Source organism: Zootoca vivipara, chromosome 9 (assembly GCF_965207765.1).
Source record: "Zootoca vivipara chromosome 9, rZooViv2.hap1.1, whole genome shotgun sequence".
In the NCBI taxonomy this organism is placed as follows: Eukaryota; Metazoa; Chordata; class Lepidosauria; order Squamata; family Lacertidae; genus Zootoca; species Zootoca vivipara.
The window spans coordinates 55769007-55782311 of record NC_142592.1 but is presented as its reverse complement, the minus strand read 5'-3'; the positions used below and the strand labels follow the sequence as shown (position 1 = coordinate 55782311).

The following is a 13305-nucleotide window of genomic DNA, read 5'->3' as shown; positions in this document are numbered from 1 at the left end:
ATAGTAAATACATTACCATCATCTCAATGTAGGCAGGTGTATATCTTGTGGCTATTTTTTTTTAAGTTACATTTTTTTCTGTGCAATAACCAATATACTACAACATCTATCATCATAAACTACTCTTCCCTACTTTAAAATAAAGTAATTCTGCCACTGCTTTTATAAGCTTCATAAGTAATTTAATTCCAAGTATTGTTTCCTGTTTGTTAGTGGAAGTTGGGGTGAAATGTTTTTAAATTATTCTATGGAGAAATATTGTGATAAAGCATTTTTGAAACAAGGTCATTCATTACTTTTTATGTAATTATGAGGAAAAATAGGGTGTCTTAATTCATCTAATAAGTAATGACTTTGGGTTTCAATGAATATTGTTGTTCTTATATTTAGTAACTATTTAGCACTATCAACACGTATGTTCCTATGCAGAGAGGAATTTTGTTAGACTTTGTGGACATCTTTTGGAAACATTGGAAAATATTGCTGAAATCACAATGACAATGGACTTTACAGTATTCCTTTTGGGGATCTATTTGCGGTGTACGTTTTGTAAATTTCCATTTTCTGTCATTTATTGGCTCCAAAAAATTAACAGTCTTATGTTTGTCTGAATAACCTCTAAGCACGCAATTCTTGCTTTCATTGACAACTGACTTTCTACTTGTTTATGATACTGTCCATATGTGTAAATTATAAAGGATCATGGAAGACAGAACTAAGAACCAAACAGTGACTCAGTGAGAGGCACAGCGTTAATAAAGCTGTGAAGGGAATGAGAGATGGAGCAATTTGTTGTGCTGAGAAACAGGACTGATATTGACAGACTACAGAAGGACAGAGCTATGTCCTTTGTTTGGGACCTGTTTTTAAAGTTCTGTCAGGAAACTCCTTGGCTGTAAACTAGCTGATAATAATTTTTTAAAATCCATTTTTTAAAAATGGTGCTTGTTGACACCCATGGGTTATATCTGAAAGGTAGCCCCTCTAAGAGAAGGAAAACTGATCCTAAACCGCCACTGCCTTGAGGCTATATTCATTTGTGAGAAAGGCTTTGGGAGTAAACGCTGGTGAAAAATCCATACCTGAGGCTTGAGGGACATCTTTGGGGGAAGAAAAGGCTAAGAAGTAAACCCTACAGACAAATCCAGAGTGGATCCACTAAGATGGTTGGATGGAGTCTTGCACACTTCCTTCTAGCAGCTCCTGCGGCCAAGCTGATGCCAAATGTACTGCTCTGCTTTCCTTTGGATCACATCAGCGAGGCTGAGAGCGGGGGACTTATAATCTGGGCAGCCCAGGACCTCTATATACACTGCACAGGCCTGTGCACTGGGGTGGTCATTTTGGTGCGGCTAACACAGCAAAAACAATGCAGGAGGCAGCAGTTACAAGTTGCTGGTCTCTGCAGCCACAGCAGGCACTGTGATTCTCCAATGGTTTAACTTCACCCTCGGAGGCACACTCCCTTGTCTCTCGAGACAGACGGATGCCAACAACAAATTGTGTGAGCTCACATTGTCTTGTGTCCATTGCCATGGATTTAGTACTGGTGTCTGTTATTAAGATACATCAGCTTATGCCCAAAGCATGAGTAGGAGTTGGAGCTGTTGCCATTACTGGACAAAACCAAATTTCTGGTTGTGACCATAAATCATCAGTGCAAAAAGATAGTGCTTGCTCACAGGCTGACCTGATGGGACAAAGTATAACACCGTACTTTTAATATAAAATTAAAAAAATACAAACTAGGGCTGTGAACTACCTTGGGAAAATATGATTATATCACTCATTTTGCCTTAGCATGTTTATCAGAGGAGGATCCAACAATCCCAATTCAATGACCAGTATTAACTTAAAACTCAGCATTGAGGGAAGAAGCACACGAAGGTCTTGTGGCACCTAGCCGCTAATAATTATATTATGCCATAATAAATGTGTTAACTTTAAAGATGTGACAAGACTTGGGTGTTTTTCTTGCAACACACTAACATGGTTACCCCTCTGGAAACTGCACTAAGGGGAGTTTATGAAACATAAAAATAAGCTAGTTTACTAAACAATTCCACACCTCCACATGGATTACAGATCTGGGTTTAGATTTTGAAATCCTTTACCTCATCATATCCACCCTAATGCCTCATCACATCCACCCTAATGCTGGGAGACCTGTGACTGGAAAAACTATCCATTCAGGGATCATTGCTGATCTATATAAAAATGTGCAATGTAGCGGTGGCAAACACATGAGTATTGTCCCAAGGCAAAGCCACAGAAGAAGAAATAAAGAATTACCTGGAAGGACTTGATGAAGGTCCATAGCAGTGTGCGGATGCCCTCGCCTCGGCTCAAGAGCTTCACCAGACGCATCACGCGGAAGAGTCGGAAAAAGGTGATTGAGATGCGAGAGTTTTCCTCTGCGTTCTGGAACCCATTGGCACAGAGGGCAGTAGTTACAACAGAAGATGAGGAACACAGACCCTGGGCCACAGAAAATGCTACTTCACAGGAAGAGCTCACTGCACTGTTCCCCTGCCTTATAGACCTCTAATCTTTTATTAGTCTCAGAAGTTCAGACAGATGAATGCAGATATATAATCTGTCTTCTAGGACCAAATTGTTAGGCTATTTTTTTTCTTCCTCATTCCTCAACAGTTCCCCATGGTTCTTCAGTGGCATTATCCAAAATCTCACAAACATATCCCAATTTTAACACTAAATATTTTTCAAGGGCCTTGCTGGTAGTGTAAGGCACAGTTTCTGCTATTCCTTTGGTTGAGAAATCATAACCTGTGAGAGAAGAAAGCTTTTTGTTTTTCATTTGTATGGACTGAGAAACTGCCCCATATGTAATTTGGTCAACAGGTGTAACTGGCAAGACCTCCATTTTGCTCACAACTTCCTGCTGCTTGGTCATGGTGACAAGCAGGAGGAGTTGGAAACAAAAGTACTTCATGCATCAGGCAATAAGTATTACTCCGCACAGGAGGACACTACAAAAACTGTCTCCTAATGCCCTGCTTGCTGTTCAGACTGCTCCAGTCTGCTACTTTGGTGATCTAGCTTGAATATATAACCAACCTGCCTTATGGTGCATGCCCTGTGGGTCCGCTGAGCACTGATGTTCAACCTGTGTTAAATTTTCTCACTGTTTTAAATGGGTGCATACACAGCCATGGCCTTTGCTCCTCACAAGTGTTCTGTTCCACTTGGCCAGAAGAAAGAAAAATGGCTATCTGAAGACCACCTGGTCTTCTGGGAACATTCTTTGGCCAGCATACAGAGGTGCCCCTTCAGGTTTCTGCAAGGACTTTTTCATGCTCACTGAAGGATATTTATGAAGCTTGGAGCTGAGCATGCAGTTAAAAGAAACCTAATTGCTACAGCCCAGCCGGCACAACATCTGCAGAACAATGTGCTTTATTTTGCTTCGTGATAGACCTCATGGAAGAAGTAGTAGGAGAAAGCAGCCCACCAAAAATAGCAAGATGCAGACAGTGCTAAATTGAGATGAGGGGCTTAATGGTCAATTCTGATGAGATTTATATTCCCTGAAGAAATACTCATGAGAGGAGATGCACAAATTATACTGGAAAGCAATATAATATCCACATGTGTTTTCCCATGAATTTTCTCCTCTGTAGGAAAAATGTTAACTTTAAAGATGCCAAGGTTTACTGAAACTTTCTCCAAAATATACTTAATTCATGTTATTTGAGGAACAAAAGCAATTCCAAAGTTTTCTTCTGAATGGGGAATCCCTTTCAAAGAGGCCTGCACTGCATAAACCAAGCTAAGCTAGAATGATTTCTTCAGGATCTGACAATTTTCCCACTTGATTTTTTTTTAAAAAATAGCTTTGTACTACATGCTCAGTTCTCACTGTTCTCGGTTATATTTCTCATGACCCCTAGGTATTTCCCATAGCCTGTGCCTTGCTCTGATAAGGCAATTATTTGGCCTGACTGCCACTGTTTAACAGTCCCTAGAGTTTAAATTAGATTCCCCCCTAACTGGCCTTTTATGTTCTCACAGCTCCTGCCTTGTCCCTCAGTATTCACCTCCCCCATCCAATTCCCCAAGGGGAATGTGACCAGCTTGAACATTCCTTGTTCAAGACTCCCTGCCAGGCAGACTGCTGCTGGGTGTGGTGGGAAATGAAGCTCCCATGCCATGCTAAGTAGAACAACAAAGGGTTGTTTCCTCTAGTGCCCCAAGAAACTCTTCTGCTTTTCTACTAGATGTGCTGTGGAAGCACTGCCTGGTGCTGTAGGAGGAAATAACATTTTACCTTCTGAGTACATATTGTGCCCCCTTTCTCTTCCATTGCTGCAGAGCGAAGAATTTGATGCCAAATAATGAAGAAGTGCATAACCAGGAAACAGTGCAGATCACCCCCCCAAAACACACACACCCCAATCTGATCTTACCACTGTGTATACCAGGAGAGAACAGACCCCTTTGATTTCCTGTTAAGAGCTCAAAATTAGCACTTTTGGTGTGTGTGTGTGTGTGTGTGTGTGTGTGTGTGTGTGTACACCCACACCCAAGACATAGAACAAAGTTCTCTCTTTGAATAATTTAGTTTACATAAAATACATGCAACCTTTTCTATTAAAATAAGGTATTGTTAAGATGCTATAACCATAATCCATCTTTTACTGTCAAGTCCATTTGGCCTTTATTTTTTTCTAAAGTGCATTTGTTTTAAGTAGGCTTGTGGCCTGCATAACAGTAGTTAGTTTTGACTCTTTCTAGAGTTGATTCTGCATGAAAACACTTCTGTTACAGCCAGTGCGCAAGGGGAATATTTGTTGTTCAAGGGCAGACAATTCAGCTGAGATTCCAAGGGGGTGCCCTAAACAACACTATTGGCTTGTTTTGCTCAGCATATCCTGCTTGTAGAATTAAGAAAATAGAGGCTAAGGGGAAAGACTCTGTATTTGTGGAGTAAACCCAATGAGCATTATGAAATTTGGACTGAGAGAAGGAAGGAATTCCATTATTTCTTAAGAGTTACTAAACCCTTCGCCAAAGTCCCATTATTCCCAACTTCACCAAGAAGTGGGGAAATTTATGCCAATGTAAGGTTACTGAACTCAATGAAATTATGATGCATAGCTACAATTTTAAGATTGGAACAATGGTGTATTGCATTATATGGAATACAATAGAGCTCTTGTGTTGTTGCATTTACATAATTGCCACCACTGACAGACATGCAAGAGTCACATTATTTTATCTTATCTCTTCTCACTGTAGCAGCCTCCAGTTAATACTCATCTCAGTCCATCAATAAGGAAACCTCAGCATTATTATGCACTAAAGTGTAATGTGTGATTAATATTTCTGCCTGCAATCAAAGAAAATATACATATTTCTTGGTAGGCCCACAGAGATGTTGCAAGTGAGGAGCTAGAGGGTTGTTGCTGAATGACTTCAAGCCTGGATAGGTTAGATGCTTGAAGAGTGTTGTCAGGCACTCAGGACTGGACTCGGGAGCAAATGCACAGTGCCTTTCTCTTTGTCACACCTTATTCTATTTGTGCTATTTGTCCATTGCAGGGGTTCCCAACAAAATTTTCTCGAGGACCCCTCATCGAGCCCCATTAATTCCTAATCCTAAAATTAAAAAGTGAGAGCCAAATTAAGAGTCTTTTTATATTTTATATTTATACATTTTTTACAGTTACAACAGAGTACTCCATCAGTATACAGTTAGTTTTAATTTTCAGTTCTTAATGAGATGAGTTAAATCTGTCCTTTGAGTCCATTATTTCTGAAATATTAGGTTTGTTTACAAACACTACTGTTTTGCAAAGAGGCAGCGCGCGCCAGGGAGGAGGGAGGGGAATGGAGAAGACAGGGTACCTGCACAGTAGCGCACAAATGAAGCCGACGCGCGCAAAGCATCTTGGGGAGGTGAGCGTTAGTAGAATGTGCGTGCTGCCTCTTTGCAAAACAGTAGTGTTTGTAAAGCGCCACCTAATGGCATACAGCAGAACTACTGCCTCTATCTAATTCTAGTTTTGCGCTAGACTCTGCTCATGCAGGAAGCGGCCAAAACAAAAAATCTGTTATCATACGAAATATATTTAATATATTTTTAATTCTAATAGCATCTTGCGGACCCCTCTGGCGGACCACTGGTCCATTGTATGGGTAATTTTCACACACAAAAATAACAATGTGGACCTTGTTCATAGTTTCAATTCATTTTGCAAGTCAATCCCATTGCATCAAGGAGCTCATGACTTAACAAACAGAAAATCTGAAAAAGATTCTAATTCTCTCTTGGTAATTATTCATTAGAAGGTAGGACAACAGTTAACTTGACTGAAGGAAAGCTCAAGGATGCCCAATAAATACACATCATGTGCAGCATAATCAACAGCTCATGTGAACACCAGACTCAACAAACAGAAACACAACATGGTGGCTTCATGCAGAGATAACTAGGCTAAGCTTTGAGACAGAAACCTAGATGGTCAGGGTAGAGAAAATAGGGAGTATTGGGAGATTAATAAGTGTGTCACAGAAGCAGCTGGGGGGGGCAGGGTTCTGTTACATCTTACCATAGAGGAAGAGCATTGGGTATGTTCAGCTGGCTTTAAAGAAAGGCAGACAGAGATAAACTGTAATAAGTCTCCAGCGAAGAGGCCTAATAGGCTATGTCTTGGATAACACAGGAATAACAGAACACCAGAGCAATGGAGGAGAGTAATGGGGGGCGGGGATAGGACGGCACAATAGAGAGGCTATGCTGATTTTCTATAATGTAATGTATTAAATTCAACCTGGGTGAAGGAAATTATGCTCCCCCCACCGCCAGTGCAACAAAATGCACATTCATACCAAATGTATGGAGGGTATGAATCTGCATCAGTTGGCTTATAGACCAATAGAAAAAAAAAGTTGCAATCTACTGAGAAGAGGTCTGGTAGCTTCAGACTGCAAGTCTGGAACTACTTACTTGGAATAGTTCAGGAATATACTACTCTAGAATAAGTGCCACCATTTTTCTCCTCAGTATCCCACAGCTAGGATTGCAACTTTTAAAATTGTTCTTTACTACTGAGTTCATATTGAGTACTGGTATTTCCAGTATTGTACTAAAAAGAGTTGGTATACATTTAAACAGACTTTTAGGGAAATAGTTATACAGTATAACGATTTAAGGAACAATGGAACTGTCTTAAACAGACAGGCCAGTGACAAGCCCAAAGTTAGAGTTGCTTTCTGCTCTGTCTTTTAGGCACCCCCCATGGCCTCAGCTAGGTCTTTTCCAGACTAGTGTTTATTAAACATTTAATTTGAAATGCCAGGAATGGAACCTGAAGTTCTATACATGCTGTTGAGTCTGGTTCTGCTTCAGAAACACGGAGACCGAAATTTAACCAGATGCTTTTATAAGTCTGGCTGTACCGTGAGTCAATCCTTTGCATGCTTTAACCAAATGCTAAAATTGAAAGTAGACATTTATATATAGCAGCTGTTTTCTGCTGATGGAATGCTAATCCATTGCAGATACAGGGTATACAGGGTGGTAAAAAAACAAATTAATTTTATCATACTACTTCCGGACCAGATCTCCATCAGCTCAATACTGGCTATTGACATTAACCAAGTAGTGAATTGCAGGGAAGCCACAAATGACATTTATGGCATCTGGTTTGGGGCTGATATGATCCATGTTTCAGCCACACTTGCAAAAGCACTATTCTGAATCCACTTTCCCTCAATAGTATATGCCATGCAAGTGCATTGGCTCTTGTGTTACTGCTGACTACATTCTGGAACTCTCATAGGCTGTTCATGCTATAAGGAAAACTCAGAGACTATTTCACATGTTTGCATTGTGTACTATTTTAAACAGACATTGCACTTATGCTTAAAGCATACACCATAAATGTAAATTATTTGTACTTTTTTGAAAAGGGGAGGGGATGTGCTGAACCTTGAAAAAATTACCTCAATTAGTGAAAGGTATCTGTTTCTTGGTTTCTGCTTCTAGCAGCTTGTGATTTCAGCAAACGTTTAAGATTATTAAAATATTGTTATAACACACTTTTTCATATCTTTTCTCTTTCTAATATGTATGTCCTTTGACCAATATTGCTAATATTTTATTTAACTTTATTTTTCAGAACTTCATAGCATTTATTGTATGTGTGTATATTCTGAATTTCAGTATTTTCTTCTAGTTTCTAAAATTAAACAGGATGATGTACAGTAATACACTTTAGCAATACCATGCATAACTACGTAAATTCAGAATACAATATATATGCCAGTCAGAAGTCTCTGGGAAATTCACAAGCAAGACATGGTGGTTGTAGCCATTCCTGCTGTTTGCCTCTAGCATCTGGTAGTAAAAAGTATATTGCCTCTGAAATTATCATTGCTAATTGCCATTGTTAAATTTATCCTCCATTAATTTGTCTGATCCTTAAAAAAACAAAACATTCATACCATTACCACCTCTTCAAATCCTTTTGTGCATCTTCCATTTCTTCACATCTTTTTTGAAATGAGAAAACAGTTGCATATGGTATACAGTATCCTAAATGGGGATGCACCTCAGATCTCTATAAAGGCATTGTGATATTTGCTATTTTATTTGTAATATTAAGTTCATTACATTCATGTCAAGAAAGGGAGAACAAACCTTTCCATCTATCATACATTCATAATGCCTGAAGAATCAATCACACATGAGTTCCGCAAAATGCACATCTCAAAGTTTTTCTGTATTATACAAGGAGTACAAAAGTGTGTCCTCCCCCCAATGAGGCATGAATAGATAAAAGTAATATCTCAAAACTGTATCAGCCATCTTTTATAGTGAACAGAATGAATTTGTAAAAATTGTTAAAGGTTTCTTAGCACCAATAAATACAGTAGTATAATATATTGAAAGGCTGCACATTGTGCATCTGCTGATGAGAGTGTTGAAGTTGGACTTCTAAGTGAAAATACCTTCATTTGAGGTTCATGCTGACCAATATCCTTGTCTCTGACAGAACACAATATGACACACATCAGTTCAAGTGCACAGGAGAAAAGTCAATGAGAAGGCCATTTCCTGAAATATTTGCAAACACAAAAATATCTGATATTGCCAAGGCACTGACCCCAGGAGACCCATTTGTCAAGCATAGTAATTTCCACCAATTAATTTGTAGGTTATTGTCTTTTCTCCTGGTTGGAGATGAACACCATGATCACCTAACCTTCAGCACCTACCACTGCTACTACAAATATATAATTTCACTTCTCACTGTGGATCACATCCACACCATACATTTAAATTTCATGACTCTCCCTCCCAAATTTTGGGAATTGCAGTTTATTAGGGTGCTAGGAATTGTAACTCTGTAGGGTGTAAACTATAACTCCTAGGTTATTTGGGGGGGGGGAAGCATGTGTTTTTAATGTACACAGTGTGGATGTGACAAGCTTCAATCCAGGATAAAAACAAATGGAAACCCACCATCCCATTCTAGGTCCCAGTCTGGACGTCAGTTATTGGAAAGTGCTATGTACTTTTGTACCTTATTTTGTTGATTACTCCAGGACATAAGGTTTGATGGGAGGGCAGTTTCTCATCAGGCATACATATATCCAACAGGGTTTTAGGCTAAAAGGTATCTTGTTGCCTGTTTCAGTTCTGCTTCCTCTTGTTGCTTTCAGACTTTTTTCTATAGCCTATGTAACTATTGTGAGTTTTGATTCTTAAACACTATATGCTATAAGTCCAGAAACACTGAGTCTTCCTGGAGCCAGTTGACCATCAGTGTCTTGACTCTCTAGGTCTAATTATGATGCTACACTTGTAGAGGCCCTAATCATGATTATGTCTGGAGTTCTGATTATGTATCTAACAGTCAGTGCTGACAGTATTGTAGCCATCTTATTTCTGTCAGCAGTGTATCATAGGAAGAGGAGACTCAGTGTGAAGTCACAGGAAAAGAATTATTAACCTACAGGTCCTCTGTATTTAGCTGTGCATTCAATACCACTTAAACAAGAAGTTGCCTGCACAGGTAAACCAGCTGGAAAAACACCTGCCTTATGTCTTAAATTCTAATGCTGAGTCAGATTTTCGTGTCATATACTTGTTAAGAGCTGAACCCTGGTTCTGATCCCTCAAGGGCTATCATTTGCCTTTTCTTTAACCATGGCATTAGGAGTCAGCTGCCCAATTTTAATATGTAACAGGGCCTTTGACAATGTCCTTTATATCAACCAGGCAAGTAAGGACAAAAACCAAACCCTAGATAAGTTCTAGATGAGAAGAACCAACAGAATAGGAACATTATATCAACATTCATTCTATTTCCAATGTTCAAAGTTGAGTGTGGCTCCTTATGTAGCCAAAAGATGCACAAGACGGCATATGCCAGCAAGCATATAGATTGAGATGATCTGGTTGATGTAGTATAGTGATGGAGTTTCAAAAAGCTTTCTGACTCCTAAGTAATATGTAATAAGCAATAAGCAATATGTAATAAGAGGAGAGGTCGTTATGCAGATCAGAAATTGGTTAAGTTGCAGGGAACAGAGAATAATAATAAATGGATAGATCTCTGAAAAGAAAGATGTAAAAGATGTTCTCCGAGGATCTTGTGCATAAATGATCTAGAGTTAAGAGTGAGCAGTCCTGATGCTAAAAAATTATTCAGGGTCGTTCAAACAAAAAGAGATTATGGGGCTTCCGGTTTCGCTCGTCGGGAGGATGGCCGACCCCTTTCCATCATCTCCGACCCCCATGGGGAATTTGGCGGCTGCTAGGGGAGTAAAGCAGTCCCCCTCACCCCCCAGGTTTTGACGGGGGGGGCGCTGGCCCGCAGATGCCCCTAAACCCACTCCGACCTTTTGAGGGGGGCCCTGGGCCGAGCACCCAGGGGGGCCGGAACTCCTGGAGGCCACTCTGTTCGAGTGCGATCCCCATGATTAAAGAGAAATAATTGGATTTAAATTCATGGGCATGCTTCAAAAGAAGGGGGAGAAGATACTGCCAGGAATTTTCAGCTGCTGAGTGATAAGAGACTCGAAGGAGTACTACATCAAGAAAACAAGAATTATTCGGATGGAACGAAAAGGGAAGTGAACTTTTTATTTTTATAACTTAAGATGCACTTACCACCTTCCCTAACGGACTGCCTGATTATTTGAAACAAATGAGAAATGGAAACGAACTGTGTGGCTATTGGAATTTATATAAATGGAAGGTTGTAATTTCGTATGTTTTTGGAAGCTGTTTTGTTAAGCTGTAAGAGTAAAACCTCCCCAGTTGGCTGTGCTTTCTGCCTGGATACCACCTGACTGATTATAGAGTGATTGATGGACTTTTTGAGGAGAAGATGGAATACGATCTGAGTTTTCCAAGATGGCGCTTGCTTGTGCTTGACTGTCGATGTGGCCAGAGAGGCACTTCAGATAAGAGGAGGATTTATGGGGAGGTTGGACTGGATAAAAAACCCACACAGAGCATAGCTGCCAAGTTTTCCCTTTTCTCGCGAGGAAGCCTATTCAGCATAATGGAAAATCCCTGAAAAAAAGGGATAACTTGGCAGCTATGACACAGAGAATGATTTTGTGTTAAAGCTTGTTTGATGCTCATCTCAAAAGCTGTGACAAAAAGACAATAGAGAAGATAATATCTAGGACTGTTGGGAAAAGATCGGGACTATTTTGGACTATGAGGAAGATTTTGACATCAGGATTAGGATGGCAGTGTGGACAGTTATTTAGAATCCTCAGATCTTGAAGAATGGGAAGCCACTTTTTTTTTAATGATTTGGCATAATATTTGGTTTAATTGATATGTATTTGTATAATTTGAAATAATTGATGTGATATGATTGTGTTTTAATTGGAAAATTCAATGAAAAGTATTTTTTTTTAAAAAAAAAACAACGAAAAGAGATTATGAAGAGCTCCAAATAGACCTTTCCAAACTGAGTGAATAGGAGGCAAAATGGCAAATGCAATTCAATGTAAACAAGTGTAAAGTGACATGGCAGCACAACATAAATATTAATTCCACATATACACCCATGGGGTCTGAACTGGTGGTGACTGACTAGGAATGAGACCTTGGCATCAAAGTAGATAGCATGATGAAGAGGTTGACCCAATGTGTGGCAGCTGTGAAAAAGTTAAACTCCATTCCAGGGATCATTAGGAAGAGAATTCAGAATTAAACTACTAATATCATAAGGTGCATAATATCTATGATGCAATCCCATTTGGAATTTTGTGTACAGTAGTGGTCTCACCAAAAAAGGATATTATAGAGTTGGAGAAGGTTCAGCAAAGGGCAATCAATATGATCAAGGGGATGGAGAACTCCCCTATGAGGAAAGGTTGCAGCATTTGAGACTTTTAGTTCAGAGAAAAGGTGAGTAAGAGGTGACATGATGGAAGTTTATAAAATTATGCATGGCATAGAGAAAGTGGATAGAGAAATGTTTTTTCTCCATTTCTCATAATACTAGAACTCATGAACATCCATTGAAGCTGAATATTGGAAGATTCATGCAGTGCATAGTTAAACTATGGAACTCGCTACCACAGGAGGCAGTGATGAGCACTAACTTGGATGGCTTTAAAGGGAGACTGGACAAATCCATGAAGGATAAGATTACCAGTGGCTACTAGCCATGATGCCTGTGCTCTGCCTTCCATGGTTGGAAGCAGTAATCAGTTGCTAGAAACCACAGGAGAGGAGGGTGCTCTTGTGCTCAGGTTCTGCTTAAGGGTTGGCCATGGGGGAAGAAAAGAATGCTGGCCTAGATGGGCCATTGGCTTGATCCAGAAAACTCTTATGTTCTTAATTAAAGTCTGATAATTGGATGTATACCTGTGCCTTGCAATTTCAACAAAAAGATACACCAGAATCAAAATGGCTTAAATCAATATCTCCGTGTAAATGGTATATATTTGCAGTATTAGTCAATGTGGATTGCTATTTATAGATGAAGAAGAGCAGAATCCGTACAGTTAAGGGAGGAGGTAGAGAAAAATGCAGAAATAAAGGCCAAGAAGTAAAACACAATAAAAAATGTCATGGAAGGTGAATAACAGCAAACACACCAGTATAAATGCTCAAGGAATAAAATGTGCCCACTGCACTGTGAATGCAAGTCTGTCAATAGTTCACCATTTAAATTTGACATGAGGATTGGCCTCGACATACAACCAATTCCACGGGGTTATATTTGCACTAAGCTAAAATGTTATTTCTGTCATGAGCAATGCCTAATTAAACCCTTTTTATTAGAACAGACAGTTCTCTAGTTA

General features: G+C 39.5%; 1 protein-coding gene and 1 long non-coding RNA gene across 27 annotated transcripts in view; one reads left to right on the top strand and one right to left on the bottom strand.

The window, feature by feature from the left end:
- Positions 1-13305, bottom strand: part of CACNA1C (calcium voltage-gated channel subunit alpha1 C) — a 541815-nt gene that overhangs the window by 38859 nt on the left and 489651 nt on the right. For 21 of the 26 annotated variants that reach the window (XM_088676810.1, XM_088676812.1, XM_060279995.2 and 18 more), the window contains 2 exons: positions 6573-6605; positions 2293-2421 (listed from right to left, as the gene is read on the bottom strand). In XM_088676810.1, coding sequence (XP_088532936.1) covers positions 2293-2421; positions 6573-6605 — 162 coding nt within the window. The remainder of the gene's footprint in view (positions 1-2292; positions 2422-6572; positions 6606-13305) is intronic. The other 5 variants (XM_088676826.1, XM_088676822.1, XM_088676825.1 and 2 more) reach the window with 1 other exon arrangement.
- Positions 1-13305, top strand: part of LOC118090939 (uncharacterized) — a 124256-nt gene that overhangs the window by 55856 nt on the left and 55095 nt on the right. The window lies entirely within an intron of this gene.